This window comes from Spinacia oleracea, chromosome 1 (assembly GCF_020520425.1).
Source record: "Spinacia oleracea cultivar Varoflay chromosome 1, BTI_SOV_V1, whole genome shotgun sequence".
NCBI classification, from domain to species: domain Eukaryota; kingdom Viridiplantae; phylum Streptophyta; class Magnoliopsida; order Caryophyllales; family Amaranthaceae; genus Spinacia; species Spinacia oleracea.
The window spans coordinates 99,256,588-99,275,315 of NC_079487.1; the positions used below are offsets into that span (position 1 = coordinate 99,256,588).

At 33.8% G+C, this 18,728-nt stretch overlaps 2 protein-coding genes and 1 non-coding gene across 3 annotated transcripts; 2 read left to right on the forward strand and 1 right to left on the reverse strand.

Moving 5' to 3' along the window:
• Positions 1–6,822: 6,822 nt before the first annotated feature.
• LOC110798482 (U-box domain-containing protein 40) lies at positions 6,823–10,153 on the forward strand. The gene is made up of 2 exons (XM_022003660.2): positions 6,823–7,879; positions 9,036–10,153. The coding sequence occupies exons 1-2, from the start codon at positions 7,085–7,087 to the stop codon at positions 9,813–9,815; spliced, it is 1,575 nt and encodes a 524-aa protein (XP_021859352.1). The 5' UTR covers positions 6,823–7,084; the 3' UTR covers positions 9,816–10,153.
• Positions 10,154–11,756: 1,603 nt separating this feature from the next.
• TRNAR-ACG (transfer RNA arginine (anticodon ACG)) lies at positions 11,757–11,829 on the reverse strand. The gene has a single exon. It is a non-coding gene; the product is annotated as a tRNA-Arg (tRNA).
• A 1,817-nt stretch (positions 11,830–13,646) lies between these two features.
• Positions 13,647–14,015, forward strand: LOC130465551 (zinc finger protein 5-like). Its single transcript, XM_056834357.1, has one exon. The coding sequence runs from the start codon at positions 13,647–13,649 to the stop codon at positions 14,013–14,015; it is 369 nt and encodes a 122-aa protein (XP_056690335.1).
• Positions 14,016–18,728: the final 4,713 nt, after the last annotated feature.

Here is an 18,728-nt window from a genome sequence, read left to right on the forward strand (position 1 = left end):
TCTTAGAAATAAAGAAGGGAAAAGGCAAAATAAAAAGAAAAAAAAGAATCTTATAAAGTTCAACACTTTACATTGGTGCGTACATGTATTACATTTACATGCCATATCGTAGTAAAGTAGTAATCCTACTTACGTTAACCACTTCAAATCCCACCATAATTCATCACTATCAATATTTTTATTATACGAAGTACGAGTATATTTTAGTATTTTACTTTTTATTTTCAGACTTCGTTCTATTGACTTACTAGATTTGGTTCCGTCACATAAATAAACACTAAACTTATATTATTATTGACAAAAAATTAATAAATATTTGACCGGAATATTTCTCCCTTCCTAAAATTATTTCATTAATTAATAAATCTTGAACTTATTAATTTAATCATCTACGAAGTATTATTCAATGTATTACGGAGTATGTATTTTATATGCTTAACATGCAATAATAACCAAAGTATCCGATATGCTAAATATGCTAATTTGACCACAATAATAAGAAAATATTTTTTTATCGACTTGACTAAAATATTACACCACAGATCATTTTTAGCAAAATATTATCGTGTTTTCTATTATTTTCTTAATCTATAAACCAATATTATTTTTTCTATACATAAACCGTTAATAAAATTAGATAGAATGAAATATAAATAAAATAAAGATACTCCCTTCGTATTTATTTAAGAGATACATTTGGCCGGACACGAGTATTAAGAAGAAAAATTGAATGAAATAAAGTAATAAAACAAGTGGGGTGGGTAGATATTCTAATAGGTAAAACAAGTGGGGTTCATGTCATTTTAAGGGGTGGGGTGTAGTTCTGAAAATATTTGTTTATTAGGGTGGTGAGACATATGATATATTAGATAGATTATTTGATTAGATGGTGGGGTTGATAAGTTACTAAAAATGGGAAGTGTATCTCTTAAATAAATACGGCCGGAAAAGGCATGTGTATCCCTTAAATAAATACGGATGGAGTATTTTTAAGAAAAAAATTTAACTGAAATTTTTTGCATCAAGAGGTGACAAGTGTCATTCCTGATCTCTGTTTTATTATAAAACTAGTTTTTTGGCCCGTTCGATGAACGGGCTGATTATAAGAAGAAGCACTTTTTTATTTTATTTTTGACGAAATGAACTCCTTTTATGTGTTTTTTTTGTGGTTGTATTTTCCTTTCTTTCACACACTTCATTATTAGTCTTCACATTCATATATTTACCATTGATGAAAACATAGTTTTTTTTAATATATATAATTTGATGAAAACATAGTTAATTATACATGCTACTACGTATATTACATAAAAATTATGCCAATAGAGGATCTCCTATGTCTCGAATTAAAACTAAATACTTCGTATATCATAAACCATAAAATCGTAAATGAGAACTGTGACGTTTTGGTCACAAAAATAAGTTGATGCTCATATTTTCCACATGCTGTAAAATCTTGCTTTTGCTATTAGAGTTTAGATGCACCTGAAATCACAAAAAGAGGTTATATTGTCCCGTTCTCAATGTCATAAAATCCGGCTTATAATCCAGCTTCTTTACGTCACTCTGTCGTAGAACATAAAAATAGCTTTGGTTGCACCTAATAATTTTCACCACCTCGAGTCATTAACATTATTATGTTCATGTTACTCACCGTGAATCTATTATGTAGAATCAAATTTGTCTAATTTATCCCGTCCAAACAAATTATCTACTTCACCATCAAATATGCCGATTGTCATGAATTTTCCAAATTTAGCAGAACATGATATTGAACCCAATTGAACAAAATTCAGAAATAATACTCTAGTGGCTATAATAACTACTACTTAATAATTAGAAAGATCATATCATGGCAGGAAAACAACAAACCTGCAGACGAACTCAATAAACTCCTTAGCTTTAATTTATCTTTTTCGAGAAACGTGTCACAACACTATTATTGTTCGTTAAAGAATCTAAATCAACAGATTAAAGAAAAAACTAAACACCTTAATTCAGATCAGAACCATAGCAAAAATTGGTAGATAGCATGAATCTGGAAATAAATTAGAGCGAAAGATATCATTATGCTTAAAATGGATTAAAAAAAGATAAATATAGGGAAGACAAATTTACCTCAACTAAAATAAGATTATATAAAATCAATTAAGAGAACCCTTGCACCGTTTTCAAAAAAAAATTAGATTTGAAGACAAAATTGCACCCAGCTTGTAAATTTTTTGGAAAAAGATTATGAACATAAGATTAAGATTGTTGCAATGGAGGAACCCGAATGAAACTTGGTTGTGGGTATAAAAACTAATTATATTCATAAACTCCTACCTTTTCAAATTCATCCATTTATAAATTGATTAGCTAATTAATTAATGATTTTAAAATTACTTAAAACCTTTAAATGAAGGAATGAATGAGTTTGAATGAAACCCTATGAATTAACTTTGTAATTGATTTTGAAGGTTGAAGGAAGTTGGTTTTTTTTTTTTTTTTTTTTTGCAACTTGAAGGAAGTTAGATGATAATGAAGGTGGAACATTTTCCATAAATCTTTGTAGCATCGTAAAGTTTTTATTTTATTTTTATATAAAAAAGGAAAGGAGGATGTCACGCAGGGCCGGCTCCGGCGACTTGGTGGCCCTGTGCTGAGTGTTACTAAAGTTCATATGAGGCCCCTCTTTACATTCAATAACAAACTGTAGATTGCTTGCAATAAGAAATATCCAACTTCCCCTCTTGAAACATATCTAATATATGAAAATTTATCCGTTGAACAACTTATAGGTGTTTTTTTTAGAAGACGAATTAAATGGGTGATAAATAGATGAACAATATTAATTCATAATTCACCATACTCCATGCTTCAATTTGCAATTAAACTGAACAAATTACCCAGGAAAAACAATCAAATCGATAAAATTAAACCCAAAATCTTCAATAAAACCTACCTAATTGGCCAAATTCCACCGCGTTCATTCCTCCAGGGAGTTCCAAATCCATCAAAATACACAGCCTTGACCCGAACTTAGACTAATTTTCTCGAAAGAACTATTCGATTTCAAAACCCTAACCGAAAATTGAAATAGAAGAATTACAATTAAGCACAACAACAACAACAACAACAACAACAACAATAACAACAAAAATCAAATCTTGAGGTTTTAGCATTAGAAAATTACCTGGTAGAAAGGCTTGAACGACAGAGAGAGAAAGTGAGAGTCATAGAGCGAGAAGAGAAGTGGTTGAGTCGTGGAGAGCTGATTATAATTAAGGGAATTAATTGACTCCTTTTTGGAAATCACCATGGAAATTGGGAAGGAGAGAGAAATTGAAGAGGCGTGACTATTGGAATTGATTCAGAAGTCACGGGGAAGGGAAAGAACAATGGAATTTTTTATTTTTTTTCCAGTTTTAGTCCAACTAACGTTTTATTATTTTTTGGGCCCTGTGCTGGAGATCCGACCAGACCTCCCTATGGCCGGGCCTGATGCCACGTGTCATAAGTGGATTTTAAAAATAAAAAGAGGAACCAATGGAGGATATGCCAAATGTCTCCATGTCATGAGTGATTTGAGTTTTTAAAGACTAAGTATTGATATTGATTGATTGTAGAGTTTGTCTTCACTAATGCTCCATACAAGCGTTTTAACTAGGCTACGCATATCAATCCTTTGTTCAATTAAAGGTATTGATAGTTCAGTAGGAACACTTGACAAGAGGGGGGGTGCATTGTTTCTTGGGAACTTGGGTAATTAAGTTTCTTGCGGAATTTAAACAATAAAGAGACTGAGAACAATAAGCGGAGAAAGATATGAAACTGAGGAACCTTCTTGATCCTAATCAAGAAGAACCTCACAAACTCTTTTGTATTAATGTAATACCTCTATTACAAATACACTCTTTAACTCGAGTTCCTCTCGAACACGAGTTTCCCACAGCAATCCCCGTCGATTACTGTGCTCCTCTTTCTCACTCTGACTTAACTCTAAGTCACTCTTTCTCTCTCTGACTTAACTCTAAGTCACTCTTTCTCTCTATGACTTAACTCTAAGTCACTCAATGATCACTCAACCCTTAAACCCAAAATACAATTTGATAGAAAAAATCTAGTACATAATAAAGCTTATAGCAATAAGGAACTCAAGGAACACTCTTTTTGTAAACTGATTCTTTTAAAACGTTTAAGCTCTTTAAGATATATTTTGCAGAGATCAATTGTGTTTTGGAAAACAAAAACTCTTCTCCTTTTATAGAGGAGTTTTACCTAAGGTTGGATACCCATGTTCCCCTCAACTACCCACTAACTGTTACTGCTCAGTAACATGGGCATAGTTGGAGAGAAACAGGGGAGACCAAATCAAAACACTACTTGCACGTTTAAACAGAAATACGTGGGAGAGTTTTAAGGATCATGGAAAATCTTTAGCTTGAGAAACAAGGAGAATGAAAACAAAATCCTACGTTTACATTTATTAATTAAATTCATTTTATTTATTAACAAAGATTTTCTAATTTAAAACTCTTTTATGATTACAGTTAATATATTTCAATTAAAACGTACCAAAATACTTATGTTCCTTTCGTTCCAAATTACGTATAAACATTATTAAATACTTAAATAAATCCTAAACATAATCTCATATGTTATAGTCTTCATGTTGCACCTTTAGGAAGCTTCACTCGAAGTCTTCACAGTTTGTTCCTTCTCTGAAAAATTGAGGATCCACATAATATATGAGGATCTCGCCTTAGGAACTCGCCTAAGGATCTCGCCTTTGTAAACTTGCCAAATGATTAATTCTTCAACGTAGTGTCTGGCATGGATCAAGTGACTTGCATATATTCCACTTTGCTTAGTTTATCCAACCCAGGATCTCCCTAACTTAACATTATCTCTCTAAGGATCTCAGAACCTATTTTGCAACATAACTTAACCAATAGTCAGGAGTTTGCTTTGTCATCATCAAAACTATAGGGTCAACAAAACAGTTATGTTGTTTTCAATTTGTATAACTTATTTTGACTTATTTTAGCAAAACTAAGTTCATTAAAAGTAAGTTCAGATCAGTTCAGTTGGTTCAAATAAGTTTAGATAAATTCAGTTAAATTTAAATAAGTTCAATTGTGTTCAAATAAGTTAGGATAAGTTATAATTTCAATCAAATTCAATTGAACCAAACAAATCTTAAATCCGAATAATTTTGTATGGATAAAAAAAAGAAATTGATTTGTTATTCGACGTATACTAGTAGATTCACAAAATAGTGGCAATTTATTGCTCAAATAATCTATATGAGTCATATGTCCACCTAGGGGTGCTTATGAGCTCCCCGAACTCGCGAGCTACTCGAACCCGACTCGGTCAAAGCTCGGTCAAAACTCGACTCGAATCAGCTCAACTTGATACTCGACTCGAAAAGCTTGAGAAGCTCGAATTATATATACATAATATAAACTTTTATAAAAATATAAATGTTTTATTTTATCATTTTATTCATCATTTTATGTTTTTATATTCCTTAAAAAAAATATAATTTTTTTTTCTTCCTAAAATGGATGAATAAATTATTAAGGACAAAAAAAGAAAATCTAAATCGTCCATCTAGATTACACTATTTGGCAGTCAAAATGTCTTCTACCATTACTCCAACGTTGGTACATATATGAGGGAGGAAAGAAGGAAATAAGTATATTCATTTTGTCCCACATGGTTAAATAAGTGAGGGAGGAAAGAAGAAAATGTTATATTAACTTTGTCCCACATTGGTAAATAAGTGAGGGAGGAAAGGGGCAAAGGGTTATAAGTATTACTCTTTGAGTGTGAAAGTGTACAAATCACTTCCATTGGGCTTTCATTTGGGCTAATGGATGTATTGATTTGGGGTATAAACTTACTTTTTATAAGATTTGTATTTGATTCAAGTCGAATTTAAGCTCAATTTTGGGTTTTCAAGTCGATCTCGAGTCGAGTTTTAGCTCAAGTGCTTGTGTTTTCGAGCCCATTTCGAGTCGAGTTCGAGCTTGAGTTTAGTTTTTGAGCTCGAGTTTGGGTTTTCGAGCTGATTTCAAGCCGATTTTGAGTCGACTTCGAGCTCGGGTTTAGTTTTCGAGTTCGAGTCGAGTTTGAAAATTTTAAGCTCGCGAGTTTTCGAGTCGAGTCGAGTTTGACTATGAGTTTTCGAGTTCGAGTCGAGCTTAGCCAAACTCGAGCTCGACTCGGCTCATTAGCATCCCTATGTCCACCTATAATGCCTAAAATATTCTTACTATGGGTACATGAGTACACGTAGCATGTTAATACCTCCGAACTTGCTCCTTCCTTTCCACTTGTTTAATTATTAAAATATATATTCAACTCCACTTGCTTAATTATTTTTTTCATTCAATTTTTCTTCTTAATACCCGTGCCCGCCAAGTGTATCTCTTAAATAAATACGGAGGAAGTATGTTTTCTCTCACATTTTATTGTTCAGATTAGTAAACTAAACCACTTACTTTTCTTTTGACTTTTATCTTAATAAAATGGAAAATGTGGTAGGGTAACTTTACCAACTAAATACGGAGTACTCCATCCGTCCCTTAATACTCGATATGTTTTGACTTTTTGCACTATTCACATAATTCACTTTGACCCTATTTAATTTCTAGTATATGAAAACAAATGTTATTTTATAATATATTATTGGCTTCAGCTTAATATATATTTTTAAAATATTAATATTTTTATAATTTTTTATAATATGTAGTTAAAGAAATTTGTGGTCAAAATTGTGCATTGACAAGCATGTCCGATCAAAACAAGTCGATTAGTTAGAGTAAACAATGTGTTCCTGCATTAGTTCTGAACTTCTGATTTTTCACTCTCTACGTTAGCTCACTACTCACTAGTACTGCTCATCACCACTCCCCTGTTCTTTCTCAATCTCTCTCCTCATTTAAAGCTTTTCCGCCCTTGCGAATATATTCTCCCGCATTTTTCGCTTCAAAATTCATCTTTAGCTTTTTATTTTCTCCGCAAATTCCGAATATCAGTTGCAAATACTTCAATTAAAATACAACAATTCCCAGATAAATATTCTTTTACAAAAATGGGTAGTGGGAAGCATCGTTGGAAAATCTCAATCTACAGATCAAATTCAACAACAAGCAAGCTCGATACGCGAAGCTCGAAACCTCCAAACGAGTTCATCTGCCCAATTTCCGGGTCACTCATGGCTGACCCGGTTATTGTCTCAACGGGGCAGACATTTGAGCGAGCTTGTGTTACGGCGTGCAAAAATCTAGGGTTTACTCCCACTTTAAACGATGGTTCTGTACCCGATTTCTCCATGGTTATCCCCAATTTAGCCCTCAAAACCTCCATTTTTAACTGGGCCAATGTTTCTCTCTCCTCCCCACCAAAACCCCTCGAGCTCGCCGATGCTCTGAAGCTTCTAGAGTCGACGCCAGCGGCAGCGGAAAAGTTGACGGCGGAAGGTGGTGGAGTTGAATCGGGGGAGTTAATACGACGAGTCGGTGAGAGCCCCGGTCCGAATCTCTTCCAACACGCCGATAGTGAGTTGAGTCGGAGGCAGACCCGGTTCGACTCGGGCGAGTCTCTGTCGGGTTCGTTTACTGGGACGCCGCTGGTTCTTGCGACTCGGCCAAGTTGCTACTCTTCCTGCTCGTCGAGTTCTGAGTTCGAGTTGTCCGAGTCAGGCACGTGCGAAGATGATGTGTACGTGGCGAGGCTTAGGAGCACACACGTGTACGAGCAGGAGGAAGGATTGGTTGCGTTGAGGAGGACCACCAGAAGTAGCGTGGAGTCGCGGGTAAGTCTGTGTACTCCGCGGCTTCTCTCCAGTCTCCGGTGTTTAATCTCGTCCAAGTATACTGACATTCAGGTACGGGTTTTAATTTTAAGTTTATTTAATAATTATTAATACTTGTACTCCCGAATTTTGAATTTATTATCGACAGTTGACATTATAAATTTAAAGGGTCAACTAAACCGCACGAATTATTGAAATTTGATAAACTATGAAGCTATTGAGTTGAAAAATCCATGTTGGTCAATTTCGATTTTGTGCAAATGTACTCAAATGTATCTCCAAATGTGGTTCAAGCTATGATTTACGTCTAGATTTCAATGATTATATCATTATAATTAGGATTCGTATTTTGTACATTAGAAGAATGTCACTAAAAAAACATTGATCTTGAAATAGTTCTTTGTTCCCCGCATGAGTCGCTGAGTAGAATTGTTAATGATAGTGTAGCTATTAATTTATTCATTCCATCACTTAATTTAATAACCCAATCATCATAATCCAGTTCTATTTCGACGGAACACTTCCGGTAATGTCATTTTAACCACATAGTTTTTATTGGTAAGAAGAACCTTTAAAGGAATCCCTACTCTCTCAAGCATAGTGTAGTTGATTGTGCTCGAACTTGTGACCTTCAAGTCATTTTCTTTTTTACAGATATGTACAACTCTTTAGAATTCTAAGAAAAGGGTCAAAAAGCAAATTAGAATGTGTATACAGTTCGAATCCCTACTCATCCATTTGTAATTTGTATTGCCCTCGTGGCTCATTCGCACCATAAACAACAAACAAACCTTAACCCTGTACTATTAATATTAATATGAGAATCGTACACATCTCTTGCCAAAAAGAAATAAAGAGTTCACTCTAATAGTGAAATCGGCAAAGTGCTTGAGCGCTTTTGATATTAACTGGTCAAGTCAAACCTGATGCCCTTGGTGCATGATTGCAGTTCTATTTGGTCTTCAGTAAAAACAACCAAATTGGGGCTTGGTAGTGGGTACAGCAGACAAAGGTTGTCCTACATACCGGCCTCGGATGTTTGGATGCAGGGCAGTAAGTGTTGTACCCAATCATATTATCATAAACCTTCTACAAGCAATGGTGAAATCTCATCTAGTAACACAAGCATGAATGTTGTTGATAATTGCAAAAGAAGTGTTGTTTGGTTGTTGATAATAGATAGAATATATGCAATTAATAATTTTTGTATACTGCGCATCTTTTTCAGGTGAACTCAGTAGCAGTATTGGTAAACTTATCCCTAGAAAATGTTAACAAAGTAAGGATTGTAAGAGCAGGTTTTGTTCCCCCTCTAGTTGATGTGTTGAGGGGGAGATCCCCTGAAGCACAAGAACATGCTTGTGGTGCACTCTTCAGCTTAGCCCTTGATGATGGGAACAAAACTGCTATAGGAGTTCTGGGCGCATTACAGCCATTGTTCCACATGATGATGAGATCAGAGAGTGAACGAGCCAGACATGATGCAGCATTATCTTTATACCATCTCTCATTGGTCCAAAGCAACAGATTAAAACTGGTTAAATTTGGGTCAGTCCAGTTATTACTAGGCATGGTCAAGTCGGGTCAAATGCCAGGGTGTGCCTTGTTAATATTATGTAACTTGGGGGCTTGTAATGAAGGAAGGGCTGCTATGCTGGACGCTGGTGCGGTTGAATTCTTGATAGAGTTGCTTAGGAAGGGTGAATTTGACTCTGAATCAACTCAAGAGAGCTGTGTTGCAGCACTTTGTGCACTGAGTCATGGTGGTGGTTTGAGATTCCGAGGATTGGCTAAGGTAGCAGGGGCAATGGATGTACTTAAGGATGTAGTTGAAAACAATAGTCGCGAACGTGCAAAGGAGAAGGCAAGGCGAGTTCTGGAGATGTTGAAAGCAAAGGAGGAAGAAGAAGAGGAAGTAGATTGGGAGAAGGTGCTCGAATCAGGGTTCCAAAGTCGACCCATAACTCGACCCGGAGGTCAATCATGCAGTAATTCTACCGATTTTTGACTGATTTAATTATGGTTTTGGAATTTTGGGTTGTGTTTATAATTTGGAAGGTGGTTTTAAAATCCTGCTGGGTGTTTTGACATGGTCTAATTGAAAAGGTGTAAATAATGGGTTCAGTACAGAAATGGAGTTAAGATGATGAATTTACGCATCACGAGGCGTGTTTAATGTAATTATGTAAAGTAATTGGTCTCTAATGACCTGTTTTTGATTCTTTGATGAGCTTTCTAGAGGTTTATGAAGTCTAGAAGTTGCAAGTTGGGATTGTTTATCAACTTTAAAAACTTGTGATACAGCTCAAATTAGCAGGTAATTGCAAAACCAGCTGCTTTCAATTATTTCATCTGCTTTGCTTTTGATGATGCTGTAGTTTTCACGTGGTTGGCAACACTTTATCCCTTTGGTTTGTTTAGTCAATTATGAAAAGTTTTACTTGACATACTTTGCTTATTGTCTACCACCACCTTCACGAGTGTTTTTCCATGATTACAAGTGCTAATTTCATTGCCCTAAAAACGTAAAAGTGCTACTTTATATAGAATCTTTTTATTTAATTGCACCCTTACAAGTTACTTCCTCCATTCTTTATTAAATGACACAATTTTTTTGTCACGTTTGCCAATGTAATATTTCAACCATTAATACTTTTTATTATCAATGGTTAAAAATTATAAAAGTTTGATATTATAAAACTATAGGATGAGACGATTATAACAAGACCCCACATGACTATATTTTTTGCTAAGTATAAATCACAATTAATGGTCAAAATATATTATATGAATAGTGCCAAAAGTACAATTGTGTCATTTAAAAAAGAATGGAGGAAGTACAAGTTACTTGTACTAGTTACTTTCTGTTCACACAATCACACTCTTCTTATATAGTTATAGTTATGTTTTTTTTTTGTTAGATTCGTCTCTTAAGACTTGATTTAGTCGGAACGTTTTCCACGAAAACTAGTTTTGTCATGTACTCCATGAGTCCGTGGTAGCTAAAATTTTACCAATAAGTTAAAGCCTAAGGTCAATGATTCCCATGGGAGTACCAACCAAGCACAACGGGAATCGAGTTGGGTTTTAATTTTACAAAAGCTTTAAATTTCTCCACGGCAAGAAGGTGTATCTCCGATCTGATCAGCTATATTTCCATTTTCGTTTGGTTATTGCTTGTTTCTTCAAAGAATTTACGAGTTAAAGATGGGAGCACTTATTTTTGCTTCCGAGTGTCTGTTTAGTGTGAACGTGCCTGTTTAGTGTGCAAATACAATCAAAATATTATCCATGCGTAGAATTTTTTTTAAGGTAAAATATTACTCCCTTCGTTCCTTTTTAAGTGTCCAGTTCCCATAAATAGCGTTCTGTTATAAGTGTTCAGTTTCCATTTTTTGACATATACTTTTCCCACTTTTTTATACACTTTTCCCACTTTTCAATACACTTTTTCCCCGCTTTTCCATAAATCATTATTACTTTTTCTTACGCATTACTCCCTCCGTCCCTTAATACTCGCACCGGTTTGACCGGTGCGGAGTTTAAGACATTTGAATTGATTTATTAATTTAATGGGTGTTAGTTGATAGTGGGGTATTTTTTTAATATAGTTAGTGGGAAATGTGTAAGGGGTGGGAAGTGGTGTGTGGGGATGTGGATTTTTAAATGATTCTTTGTAGGGAGTATGGGTGTAGGTGGGGTAGTAAATAAGTGTGAGAAATAATATAATATTGGTAAAGATTTCCATTTATAGAAGCGGTGCAAGTATTAATGGACGACCCGAAAAGAAAAGCGGTGCGAGTAGTAAGGGACGGAAAGAGTATACACTTTTTCCACTTTTCAATTCCCACATCCTTTTTATTTGTGCTTTAAACATTACACATTTATTTACTTTTTCCTTTCAAAAAAAAAAAAAAACTCTCAATCAGTATCTGGAGTAACAATATCTCGACTCTGCTGGGGATCGAACCCAGAATCTCTGGTTTCGTAGACCAGCGCCTTATCCATTGGGCCACAGAGTCATGTTGTTACCATGCTTAGAAATTACGGTACAAATATGATCAAAGATTTTGTACGCGTATAAATTAGTGAACAAATACGACCAAAGATTAATCAAATCAGGAGATTACGTTAGTCATATGACTCATATTATACCAGAAATTTTTTATATAAATATGGATAATAAGATCAAAGATTAAGTTATGAATATGGATCTCAAAGTCTCATACTTCGTACTACGTATATAAATATATGACAAGCAACACCTGACACCATCGACGATGTGGCATGTTCACAATGTTACATTTTCAACATATCTTTTGGGGAGCCCGTGTACCTTAGAGCCTCGACCTGTATAATAATTCATTAGATATGTGTGGTGCAAACTTTCAAAAGAGAAGTTCAGACATGACCCAAATCACCCAATCCCGCAATTACCTAAGACTCTAAGAGGCCAATATCGACTATATTCTAGGATTGTTCTTATACAAGTATATCCTAGCAAGTGTAATTCTAAAATATATATTAATGGTATGTAATTTGCTTTACCATGTTCTAGACTTGTATCTTTAGCCAAGGAAATGACCACTAACAAGAAAGACTTCCCTGTCCATAAAATTGCATGATAGTAATATGCTGGAATGATTCCAATGTCCATATATTCCTGTATCTTTGCATGTAGCTTTGTTTATGATGTTTCAATTCACAAAAGCCTTTTTCACTTCTCATTACAGGATAAGCTTCAATTCTTTTGACTTCCTACACTTTATGATAATTAAGAACGAAAATATTGCTGGATAAAAAGGCAGTGTTCATCTTGTTTTTTAAGTTGCAACTCTGTACCCTAGCTTTTATTTATTTTTATGGTAATAGATGGATCATTTGACGTGTCTAAATCGATGAAAAATGATACATATAATATTTAGGGTTGTAAATAAATAAGGAGCTAAAAATGAAAAATATTATGCTCAATCGATGAATAAATATAATGATCAATACGTGATTTTGTCATAAATTTGTAAATCAGTTAGTCTTCTATCAGACCGTCTGACACTTACTTAATTGTCAGACCATATTGAATAGCATGTTAGTTAGGTATAAGGTGATGACATAGTAGGTGATCTGACAGTTAGTATATTGCCGTACAGTCTTTTACAAGACTTTGTAAAACCCACAATGTATAAAAGAGATTAAGAGATTGAATTGGCCTAAAATATAGTTTCAGCATTACACTTCGAGGCTCTAGCTAGTTAAGCTATTTGGTACTGGGTATTCCCCAAACTACACGAATAAAATTACTCCCTAAGTTCAAAATCTTATTAACTTCATATGAAGTTCTTGCAATTCAAAGAAAATAAAACTCTCCATTTCACTAATCACTATTCAATCTTTTTAGCCGTTGACAAGATTTAAATTAAAGCCTAAAGCATAAAGAACATTCGACCATCTTTTATAATACACACTCATGTGTTTACACCCATAGCATATTACCACCAAAATCAACCAATAGAATAACACCAATTGTTTTCTTACCCAAAATGAAGCATATGTGTTTTGTATGCCTTAATTATTCCATCATACGAAGTACCTTCTAAAATAATACATTCCATAGGATCTTTTACACGTTAATGCACAATTACACATTGACCTTAATTAATATCTTGGGAGCACAATCTTTTCCTAATGCTTTTAATATTAGGAATATTATTCTTAATCTTACACTATAAATACAACATCAACTCACTCAACTCCTACCATGCAAATTAGACTTTAACACATTTTCTCAATACAAATCTCATTTTTAATTAGTTTGACAAATTGCTAATTAAGTTAGAAGATCATGGAAAAGATTGATCAATTTTCACAAGGAGCTCCTATTGGTAAGAAGCTTAGGCTATTTGGTTTCGACTTTGATTTTAGTCAAAATAATGCAAGTAATTTAGAACACGACGAAGGGAGAGTGCAAGGTAAACGTAAATGTCCATTTTGTGAGAAAGAGTTCACAAATTCACAAGCGTTAGGAGGTCACCAAAACGCGCACAAGAAAGAGAGGTTGGTGATGAGAAAATCGCAGCTCGCGGCGAAGAAAGCGAGCATTGAGTTCTACCTTCGGTCTCTTGATCATCGTTTTTCTAGCTCTTTGGTGTATGATTCACCATTTATGTTTGATTCCATCAGTGAGCCCTTGCAAGTTTATGTCCCTTACTAAAAAAAATGCATATTCATTAGCATTTTTTGTATAAAAATTATGGTAGTAATGCAAGTTTTAATTATTTTAATTTTCACAGACTAATTTCAATCATCATATTCTCTTCAACTTGAAAACTAACATTTCGCAGAAATTGGTTTTAATTAGCTAAAATTGGGTTTTATTATTTATTGGTACATATGTGTAAATATAATACACTTTATATGATCCTATATCATAAAAATAAAATTAAAATAAATAAAATAATAATAAAATAATAATAATGATACACTTCATATGAGAATTGAAGACGTCTAGAGAATCAGCAAAATTCAATTTTTGTCAACAGCCATTGATAATTACAAGGGTGTTACATGTAATTTATCGTACATTGGCCATCGATCTATACCAATAAGCTAATACGAAATACATCATTGGCATACTTGTATAGTTGTATTACGTGAATAATTAATGAGTTATTTGATGATGTTTAGATTAATGAGAAGGTTTCTTGCGAAATAAGGAGTACGAACTGCGAGGTACGGAGTAGTAATTTAATACTCCCTCCGTCCCGGAATACTCGAAACGATTTGACTTTTTGCACTATTCACATAATCCTCTTTGACCATATTTTAAACAATTGTTAGTATATAATATATTGTTGGCTTCATCTTAATATATATTTTCAAAATATTAATATTTTATAAGTTTTTATAATATGTAGTTAAAGATATTGGTGGTCAAAGTTGTGCATTGGCAAGCGTGCCCAGTCAACACGTTACGAGTATTCCGAGACGGAGGGAGTATTCCGTAATTTATGTGATCCTATCAACAAAAAAAAAAGAATACGGAGTAATAATAATTTATGTGAAAGTTTAAGGCTCAAGGTCAAGGCCTTTTCAATTTATTTATGGAAAGGCCCAAGGGATGACTGGCCGCAAATTTTTAGCTATACCCGGGTACAGCCAAAGCTGGCTGTACCCCCATCCAAAATGATGTCGTTTGTGTTGTTTAAAATGAACATTAATATACTGGTACAAAAATGAACATTTACTATTTCGGAAATGAACATTTATTTATTTATTTGGAATGAACATTTACTATTTGGAAATGAACATTTATTTATTTATTTGGAAATAAACTACAAAAATGAACATTTACTATTTCGAAAATGAACATTTTTTTATTTATTTGGAAATAAACAATATAGGCTCTTGTAAAAACATAAAAGACCAATGAAGTGAACAATTTCATTATGAACATTAACCATATATTTATTGTGAACAAACAAATAAACAAGAAAGAACAAATAATTCAACAAAAAAGAACAAACAATATAAAAAAGAACATAAAGTTCCAGAAAAAAGAACAACCAATACAACAATTATGAACAATTTTATGATGAATTTTAAAGCCAACATGAAAGAACAAACAATACAACAAGAAAGAACAAATACTGGTACAAAAATGAACATTTACTATTACGGAAATGAACATTTATTTATTTATTTGGAATGAACATTTACTATTTTGGAAATGAACATTTATTTATTTATTTGGAAATAAACTACAAAAATGAACATTTACTATTTCGGAAATGAACATTTATTTATTTATTTGGAATAAACATTTACTATTTTGGAAATGAAAATTTATTTATTTATTTGGAATGAACATTTACTATTTTGGAAATGAACATTTATTTATTTATTTGGAAATAAACAATATAGGCGCTTGTAAAAACATAAAAGACCAATGAAGTGAACAATTTCATTATGAATTTTAAAGCCAACATGAAAGAACAAACAATACAACAAGAAAGAACAAACAATAAAGCAGATAATTATTATGAACAAACAAATAAACAAGAAAGAACAAATAATTCAACAAAAAAGAACAAACAATATAAAAAAGAACATAAAATTCCAGAAAAAAGAACAAACAATACAACAATTATGAACAATTTTATGATGAATTTTAAAGCCAACATGAAAGAACAAACAATACAACAATAAGTTTGATGAATACAAGAAAGAACAAACAGTACAACAAGAAAAAACAAACAATACAAAAAGAAAGAATAAAAGATTAATGAAGAGTTTAATTATGAACATTAACCATATGATTATTATAAACAAACAAATAAACAATAAAGAACAAACAATATAAAAAAGAACATAAAATTCCAGAAGAAAGAACAAAAAATACAACAATTATGAAAATTTGATGATGAATTTAAAAAATAACATGAAAGAACAAACAGTACAACAAGAATGAACAAACAGTACAACAAGAATGAACAAACAGTACAACAAGAAAGAACAAACAATACAATAAGAATGAACAAACAGTACAATAAAAAAGAACAAACAGTCGACAAGTATGAACAAACAATATGAGCGCGTCGTTTTTGGGGGTACAGCCAGAGCTGGCTGTACCCGGGTACAACAGTTAGCGACTGGCCTTATCATTCATTGAAGAATGAGGCCTCTAAGAAAGTGAAAAGCTTCTTATGGGCGGGCAATTACAAAACCATACTCCCTTCGTGTAAAAATGATCGATGTATTCTGACCGGTACAGAGTTTAATGTATGTTATTTGATTTCAGAGATGAAAAATGTATATCGTGTTCGTGTTCGTGTTCGTGTTCGTTTAAAAAATAAACGGGTTGGAAACTTCAACACTAACCCGACTCGTTTAATAAACGTGTTGTGTCGTGTTGACCCGTTTAATAAACGTGTTGTGTCGTGTTGACCCGTTTAATTAATTGTGTCGTGTTGACCCGTTTAATTAATTGTGTCGGAAGCTCTTGACACTAACCCCTTTTTTTCGTATCCGTTTTGTATCATGTTTTGCCACTTTATAAAGTTGGTTCCATTATACTCCGTAAAGATTTATCACCAAATACATTGAATTACTAGTTATTTTTTCTTATGCAGTTTAAGTCGTGTCAGTTTCATGTTGACAATCTCAACACTAACCCGGCCCATTTTAAACGCGTTGTGTCGTATTGACCCGTTTAATGACTTCAAGAAATCAAAATCCAAAACAGGTTGGTGTGCGCTCAAATTAGATATAGAGAAAGCCTATGATAGAGTGGAATGAGAATTTATGGGCAACTCTTTAGAAACTGGATTCCCTGAGCAATGGATAACAAGGGTAAAAGCATGTGACACAACAATATCGTACTCAATTAAGGTGAATGTTGCTCCAACATATCACTTTTCCCCGACTAGGGTTAAGACAAGGGGACCCCGTTTCTCCCTATTTGTCCATTATCTACATGGAAGTCCTCATTATAATGCTTCCAAAGCCAATGTCAGAGCATCTACAAGCATCGGTTTTAAAATAACCCAACAAACTCAAAAAGTTAATTGTCTCATGTTTGTAGATGATAGCCTGCTATTCCGTAAGGCTACTAACTCTTCCTGCAATCACCTCTTTAAAATTATTAAATAATCATTCGTCCTCTTGGGACAATTGGTTAATTTTCACAAATCCGCAATTATTTTTTCGAAAACTATTAGCCACCAAAAAAGAGACATGCTAGCTAGTATTTTCAATATGACTAAGTCTTTGTCCTTGGGCCGTTATCTTGGAGCGCCTTTCTCAGGTTTTTCCCCTACTAAATCGGACTATGCTTTTATCATGCAAAAGAAATGAAAACCACATCAACTCATGGCATGCAAATTTCCTCTCCAAAGAAGGAAGAACGACTCTTATTCAAAGCAATCTGGAGCCTCCTTAGCTTACTTATGCTCGTCTTTTCTTCTCTCAAGGAAAACTTGTATCCATTTGGATAGTATCCATCACAACTTGTTTTGGAACCAATCCCATGATAGTAAATCAGTTCCACTTATAGCTTGGAATAAAAATTTCAACCGAAAAATCAAGGGGATCTTGGGCTAAGAAGGACCTACCCAATGAATAGAGCCTTCATTTCTAAACTAGGGTGGAATATTTTGACAAATAACTCAAATTCATGGGCCTCTCAAATGCGAAAAAATACATTGATAGCAATAGCTCCTTCTTTTCGGTAAAATGCAAACAAAGAGATTCACGTATATGGCGCTACATCCTAAGTCAGAGAGAAATAATGTGGAAAGGATTTCGGTGAAAACTAGGGAATGACAACCTAATCAACTTCTGGTTGGACAACTGGGTTGGTCAAGATTCACTAGTGGAATTGACAGGAATAGACTAGAGCTAGCTCTTTAAACACAAATGAAACAGTTGCAGACGTTATCACCGATTCCAAGAGTTGGAATCTAGACAAATTAGCGGCTCTGCTACCCCAGTCAATAGTCTTAAAAATTAAAGGCATCCCTATCCCCTTACATGATACTACTGACGCCCTATCTGGGGTTGCACGAACTCTTGGGACTTCTCAGTGAAATCGGCCACCTGGTCGGCCCATGACCTTCCTCTAATGCAGCCAAATAGAATTAGATGGATTTGAAATTTGGATATCCCTCCCAAATAAAAAATCTGTGTCTGGAAAATTTGCCACTATAGCATCCCGACAAGAGAAATTCTCTTCACTAGGAATATTCTCCCTTCAAATCTATGTCCAAGATGTACCTTGCATAGTGAATCTATTAACATATGTTCTTATCTTGTGAAAACTCTAAGGCAAGTCTGGACTCATAGACAAACCAAAAAATTGTTAGATTCACAATCCCTTTGGATGATTTTTTTGTAACTTTGGACTAGCTACCTCAGGCGTTTCCAAATT

Excerpts from the sequence above, each read along its gene's own strand:
- LOC110798482 (XM_022003660.2), top strand. The coding sequence starts at position 7,085 with ATGGGTAGTGGGAAGCATCGTTGGAAAATCTCAATCTACAGATCAAAT. Across the intron at positions 7,880-9,035 it reads CCAAGTATACTGACATTCAG|GTGAACTCAGTAGCAGTATT; the intron begins GTACGGGTTTTA and ends CATCTTTTTCAG.
- LOC130465551 (XM_056834357.1), top strand. The coding sequence starts at position 13,647 with ATGGAAAAGATTGATCAATTTTCACAAGGAGCTCCTATTGGTAAGAAG.